The sequence below is a fragment of the Vigna radiata genome, unplaced genomic scaffold, assembly GCF_000741045.1.
Source record: "Vigna radiata var. radiata cultivar VC1973A unplaced genomic scaffold, Vradiata_ver6 scaffold_221, whole genome shotgun sequence".
In the NCBI taxonomy this organism is placed as follows: domain Eukaryota; kingdom Viridiplantae; phylum Streptophyta; class Magnoliopsida; order Fabales; family Fabaceae; genus Vigna; species Vigna radiata.
The window spans coordinates 371,239-378,462 of record NW_014543248.1 but is presented as its reverse complement, the minus strand read 5'-3'; the positions used below and the strand labels follow the sequence as shown (position 1 = coordinate 378,462).

Sequence of the window (7,224 nt, the reverse complement as noted above, 5' to 3'; positions counted from 1 at the left end):
AATTTATTCACACGAACTACTTTATTATTATCACGTAAAAAGAAAAAGAAAAATTGTTATCCAAGTTGGAACGATAAAATTGATGTCAAATGAAATAATCTTGTATATTCCTTCCATTCCTTGATGTCCATGCATTTATTAAATACTCCAACATGCTTACGATATGAGAACCAAATTATTCGTTTACTCATCTCAAAGAGACAAGAGAGAAAGAGAGAGAGAGAGAGTTCTTTCTAAATTCTTTGTGAAAATCAATATACGATCTAGACTGTTTCAGTATCTGGGCATGCCATGTTTGTCATCGATTTATGTAGCCATTTGGTATTTTTCATTGGCCAAGATTAATAGAGGAGAAAGAACAATTGGAGGAGTTGCAAAAAGTGTATAATTCCGACCAATAATTAGCATATTGCGACATAGAGGCAAGTGTTTCTTCTGTCTTGCTTCAAATTGTGATCTTAAAATCCAGTTTCCAAGGGAAGTGTGTTTGGATGGTAATGAGGATGGAAGAAGAGAGACACGTCTCAGAATGTTCCAAGACAAGTCCTTCCATTGAAGAAGGTTGTGAAGAGAGTGAAGAAGAGAATGAAGATGAGAGTAAGCAGAACAACAATGGAGGAAGCTCAAGCAACAGCACTGTGGAAGAGAACGAGAAGAAGGCAACAGTGAGACCTTATGTTAGATCTAAGTTGCCTCGGCTACGTTGGACACCTGATCTTCATCTTCGCTTTGTTCATGCTGTTCAAAGACTCGGAGGACAAGAGAGTGAGTTCCACCACATAGCTTATTTATGACTTATAGTTTTTCTAGATTTCAATTTATCATTAGCCCTTGACAGGTTAATTAATTCAACAATTAATTTCAATTATGTTATATTTGATAATTTTATTTTTTTTTGCTTTTCTTGGGTGTAGGAGCAACACCAAAGTTGGTTCTTCAGTTGATGAATATCAAAGGTTTGAGTATTGCTCATGTCAAGAGTCATTTACAGGTAAAATCATGTGCTGGCTAAGGTTTTCTTTAAATAGCAGTTTTTGTTTGTAATTCTTTTGCCAATTTGGTTAAATTCTTTTCTTTTGCCCATACTTTTGCTTTTCCAGATGTACAGGAGCAAGAAGGTGGAGGCAAATCAAGGTAGAATAAGGTTTCCCTTTTTGGTATAATGCTAAACCTTGAGTAAGTAATTAGGGTTTGTAATGCTCAGAATCCCTAATGAACATTTGGATTATGTATGACAGTATTGGGTGATCCTAGGCTCCTAGTAGAAACTGGAGACAGAAACGTTTACAATCTCAGCCAAATTCCCATTCTTCAAGGCTACAATCCAAGCCAAACTTCAGCATACAGGCACATACATAATACCACCAACTCTCACTTCAAATTCTCTCAAACATGCATTTAGAATTTCACAACTGAATACCATTCTTTCTTCTTTCTATACAGATATGGATATGGGGATGCTTCTCTTGCTATCTATGAAAACATGGTGAAAACTTGCATGAATAGAAGTTCAGTTGATGAATCTGGAGCTGAATTTTGTGGCAGCAGATTGACTGAGAGAGCTAATGGAACCAATAGTAACATCATTTGGAATCATAATGTACTCCAAGCTGATTGTTCCGGTTTTAATGAATCCTTCTGCAGACCAATCAAAATGAACCAAGAAGATCCACATCAATCTACAGAAATGCAGCCAAGTGCACAAGAGCTCATGCCAAACAATGATATGCCTTCAAAAAATCTGGTGGAACTAAAGAGTTTAAAAAGAAAGGCTTCAGATTCTGACATTGATTTGAATCTGTCACTTAAATTAAGTTCAAGGGTCAGTGATGAGAATCATGGAAGCATGGTGGAGCATGAAATTGATAGCAATCTATCACTGTCTTTGTGTTCTCAATCCTCCTCCTCTTATCTCAGCAGCAGGTTGAGAAAATCATCAAAAGATCATTCTAAGGAGCAAGGAGAAAGAGGCAGAACATTGGATCTCACTATATGAATGAGACAAAAACTCTAAGTGAGATCCTGAGGTAGCTGTCAGAAATTATGCATATTGTAACCAATTATTACATATTTATCTGACACAAATAACAGTTTGTCTAATAAACAGTGGTACTACTATAGCAAGGTGCTGAGAATCATCATCATCTCAAAACCACTTGTTTTGTCATAGAAATGCTAAAAGATGAAGAATTTCATTACAACTAAATCATTCAAGAAAAACAAAGCTGTTTCTGTGCACCTCATAGATCAATAATGTGTAATGTGTATGTTTTCTTTCTTAAAAATAACAAACAATCTCTTTCTGTGTGACTGTCGTACTGTGAAGATTGTTTATTAATTATACAACCTTTAGTGTTGACTTAATACCTTAACTTTTAAGATTGATTGGTCCGTTTAAATTTAAGTGATTGGATCCTTCGTGTTCCATCTAAAATTTATATACATATTTTGAGTAATCAAATTTATAGAAAAGATAATCATTTTTGTGCTGTTTCTTTCGGTAGTCTTGGTATTTGGAAAAAGTTCTTTTAACAACACTTTTTTAACAATATTTTGACAACGTGACAGTTTATGATTGGTCCGTTTTAAATAACATTTTAATAATGTGACAGTTTGTGATTGGTCCGTTTTAAATATTATTTTAAATGTAAATTCAAATAGACAATAAAGTGATGACACGTGTCTCGTTAAAAAAAAGTTATCAAAAGGTGATCTTATTATTTTATCTGAGGTATCAAATAGAATAATTTAAATTATTGGAAAGAAAATAAATTCTTGTTTGACTGATACAGAAGTGAAGAAAACAAAAGGTATACTTAATTGAAAATTGATGGATAAAGGAGGGACAACTATATTAATTATTACGAGTTTTTATTATTTGTTATATAAAACGAATAATTAATTCTTACTAGTACCATACATAATTTGTTTTCTATAAAAAAATAAATTATCGATATTCTAACGACCCTTTCTATTCTATTTTACCAATGTCGATAATAAATTCTTCAGGATTAAGATTTTCAAAGGTGTGAACTTATTATTTTTGTTGAGTGAATTACTTTTAGTTTAACACAAAAAAAAAAATTATATTTTCATAACCGGATAAGGAATTGTAATTTATGAAAGTATGAGCTGCATCGATCACGGCAGCAATTTGAATAGCAATTACGAACTTTACATATTTGAACTTATGAATGCATTTTGTGTATATTTTATAAATTGTTATTTTAATTACCAAAAAGCATATAGTCGAGTTAATTATATAAACTCGTAACATATGTTTTAATATTTAATTTCTATTGTGTAAAAAAAGTTTTCTATTAATAAATTAACTCAACCTATACCAATAAGAATATAAGCCCAGTACTTATTAAATAATTTTTTTTTTAATTTATCACAGTGCTATATGTTATTCAAAATTTTATTCAGGTGTTAACTTTGACTTATACATGTCAGAACACAAGTAAATATTTGTTCTAAGAACCATTATAATTCATATGTAGATTTCATCAAAATCCATATTATAGTAATATGAAATCTTCTAGGTGTATGAATTATTACATAATTTAAAGTTTTTGTCAGAAACATTACAAATTGAGTAATAATAATAAATTTTATTAAATATTTGTAAATATAAATGTCAATATTATTTTATTGAGTAATTCTTAACATACATTTAAATTATAATAAAAAAAATATTAATTACCTGTATTAAAAATCTATTGCTTAATACAATTTTGTTTCTTATTTTTTTATTTTTGTAATTTTTATTTAATTTCGTCATTTTTCAGGACAGATATCTAAATCATTAATAATATAGTGTCTATGTGAGTCATCAATAAATGATATGTTAACTTTTGACATATACGTGAAAACATAAAGAAACACGAAAATGTGATATTTGAAAGTAGTTTTGCTCATCGAATTTTGAATTACTAAAGGGTTAAATATGTTTTTAGTCCCTATACTTTGGGGCGATTTTGGTTTTAGTCCCTCTTTCAAACTAAGGTACAATTTAGTCCTTCAACTATAGAAAACTCTGGTTTTATTCCTTTTTATCAATTTTTTTTAACTTTATTTGTTGTTTCAAGCACATTAAAGCAAAAAGGATAATGATATTTAGACAACATTTTTTTGACAACATTTGAACATTGATTACGTGTCAATGTGTGATTGGTCAAAAATTACTCCACAATCAATAATAATAATCATAAACATTATTGTGGAGTAATTTTTGACCAATCACAGATTGACACGTAATCAATGTTCAAATGTTGTCAAAAAAATGTTGTCTAAATATCATTATCCAAGCAAAAATGTGTCAAACAATGTAAACAGTTCAAATGCTATAATGAAACGTGCTTGAAGCAAATAAAGTTAAAAAAATTTGATAAAAATGACTAAAACCAGAAAACTCTAGAGTTGAAGGACTAAATTTTACCTTATTTTGAAAGAGGGACTAAAACTAAAATCACCCCAAAATATAAGGACTAAACACATATTTAATCCAAAAAAATAATAGAAAAAAACTTTTGCATAGATGAAAGAAAGGTTATGTTGTGGTGGTTGTTGTCGTTTCCGGTAATGGTGACCACCCAGGAGTTTGTAATTTAGAGGATACCAAACCAGGAGCTTAGGGTTTCATCAACAAAACTATTCTCAAATGCCATATTTTCATGTCAACGTTTCTTTAAGTTGTCACGTGTGTACATAATGACAAGGTTAATATTAAGTAATATAAATAATATGGTGAAAGAGTTGTATACATTTGATTATGTAACATAAATACAAGTTATACATAACATTTAAGTGTAACATTCATTCAATAAAATTCAGTTCAATTTCACATATTTTTCCATCATTTTCTCTCGTTGTATTATTCTAACAACAATAATTTAAAAATACCATAAATTATTTATTTATTATTATATTATAATCAATATCTTATCTAATACAAAATTGGAAAGATAATCTTATATAAAATAATAATAAAATTATACTTTATGAGTAAAATAATAAAAAATAAAATAAAATCTTACCTTATATTAAAAGTTCTAAAATAAAATTTTGATAAATAATTTAAGATAAAATTGAAATAAGTATAAAAAAATTATATATTAGAAACTAGTAATTTTTTAAAAAAACAATGTCATTCAAAAAATTTAAAACTAGTTTACCTAACACGAATAATATAGACAGGTCTTTCAACCGGTACAAACAAAGTAGAATTTAGTTGAAATAACATACGAAATATAACTTTAATGTACAATCCAACTATATTTAATTAAAAGATGTTAAATTAATCTAAATTCAATCCAACTTATTTTGATTGATCTAAAAAAAAAACAAAAAGCAAAACTAAATAATACTTAGGTTGATAGAGGTTAGTATGTGCCGTACATGGGTCGTATCGGGCGTCATGCCACCAACAAGGTTTATTTTTTTTTAATAAAAATCAGTTTTACTAATTTTAATAAATTTATAGAAATTAATTTATATTAATTAAAAATTATACATTTACATTATATACTTATACAAAGTCATACTTAATTTTAAAAATAATTTTAAATTAATAAAACAATTAAATAAGTAATAAATGAAATTTTATATAACATTAAACTGTAATTGAATAAGATACAAATCGGATATCCAGATCCGATTTTTTTTACATTCGAATTTGCATATCGGATGACCTGATCTTAGTGTTGAAAAATATTTTGTAATTTTAATAAATTAATATAAATTAGTTATATTAATTAAAAATTATATAATTACAATATATATTTATATAAAACCATATATAATTTTAAAAATAATTTAAAATTAATAAAATAGATAAATAAGTGATATAATAAAATTTTATATAACATATTCAACTTAATTTTGAGATGCGATTTTGTTTGCATCAGATATCTACATCCGATTTTGGTGGATTCGGATTTTCATTTCCGATTCACTCAGTTTATTTTAATTCAAAAATAGATTTTATTAATTTTAATAAATTTATAAAAATAAATATATTAATTAAAAATTATACAATACATTATCGTCGGATGGAGATATCCGAACCCAAATATATCGGATATAAATATATCGGATATGTATATCCGATGGTCACGGTAATTTTTTTTAATTTAAATTACTTTTATTAATTTTAATAAATTCATATAAATTAATTTATATTAATTAAAAATTATATTACTACTTATAAACATATAAAATATTATATATAATTTTAAAAATAATTATAAACTAATAATATTATTAAAACTATAATATAATTAAAGTTTTATAATATTAAACATGCATCGATATTCATATCCAAAATCTTAAACATAGGATCTCCATATCCGATTTCTACAAATTCGAATTTTCATAACTGATTTTTTCATTTTCAGTTTTTTTTCATTCAAAAATAGTTTTATTAATTTTAATACATTCATAAAATTATTTTATATTAATTAAATTATATAATACATTATAAATTTATACATAAAATGCCAAAAATACACATGTTTGATGATTGGAGGAAAATAGAAGTAGAATTAATGCTGTAAATCCTCAATAATAAAAAGTTAAACTTTTAAATTATTTATTAATTAGGGACATTTTAAAAAATTAGAAATGCAGGATGAAATGCTTGAAGCACTCCTTAAATTAATGACCAATTGCAGCTTCTTCCTGCACCTCCATATAAAGAAAAATTCCATTTTGCCCTTTTTATGTTGTGTAATTTGGAAGTTTAATGACTTGTAATTGTACCATCTAAAAGTCAAAAATGATTCCTAGATTGTATAATCTTAAACCTAAATGATTTGCAATTTCGAAAGTTAAAAATAACTTTATAGATTGTTTAATCTAGAACGTTAAAAATAATCTGAAAGTCAAATGACTTTTGAATTATACAATATGGAAGTCAAATGATTGTTTAATTAAGAAAAAGATATTCAATTTTATTTAATTTTGAAACTTATTTTTTATTTTTGAATTGCATAATTCCTAAATAAAAAAAATGGAAAGGTTTTTGATGTTGAAGTGTAGGAAAAAAATTATGAAAGTAGAGGAAGAAGCTACCGGACTAACTTACTTTTTTTCTTTTATAATTGTAATCCACATAGTTTGTTTTGCACCCATATAGGATGTGTAAAAGACAAAATTACCCCTTCCTTCTATCCTCTGTAACCGCCACCCTTTATTGTCACTGTCACCGCACCCTTTATTGTC

General features: G+C 26.9%; 1 protein-coding gene across 1 annotated transcript; it reads left to right on the top strand.

Annotated features, from left to right (window-relative positions):
• The first annotated feature begins 208 nt into the window (after positions 1–208).
• Positions 209–2,234, top strand: LOC106753381 (two-component response regulator ORR22). Its single transcript, XM_014635176.2, has 5 exons — positions 209–765; positions 915–991; positions 1,101–1,134; positions 1,239–1,347; positions 1,444–2,234. Exons 1-5 carry the CDS (start codon positions 492–494, stop codon positions 1,994–1,996), a joined length of 1,047 nt encoding a protein of 348 aa, XP_014490662.1. The 5' UTR covers positions 209–491; the 3' UTR covers positions 1,997–2,234.
• The last annotated feature ends 4,990 nt before the right edge of the window (positions 2,235–7,224 follow it).

Bases quoted from the DNA above. Each gene is read 5' to 3' on its own strand.
- LOC106753381 (XM_014635176.2), top strand. From the start codon at position 492: ATGGTAATGAGGATGGAAGAAGAGAGACACGTCTCAGAATGTTCCAAG. The intron at 992-1,100 runs GTAAAATCATGT...TTGCTTTTCCAG, and splicing joins ATGTCAAGAGTCATTTACAG to ATGTACAGGAGCAAGAAGGT. The intron at 1,348-1,443 runs GCACATACATAA...CTTTCTATACAG, and splicing joins AGCCAAACTTCAGCATACAG to ATATGGATATGGGGATGCTT.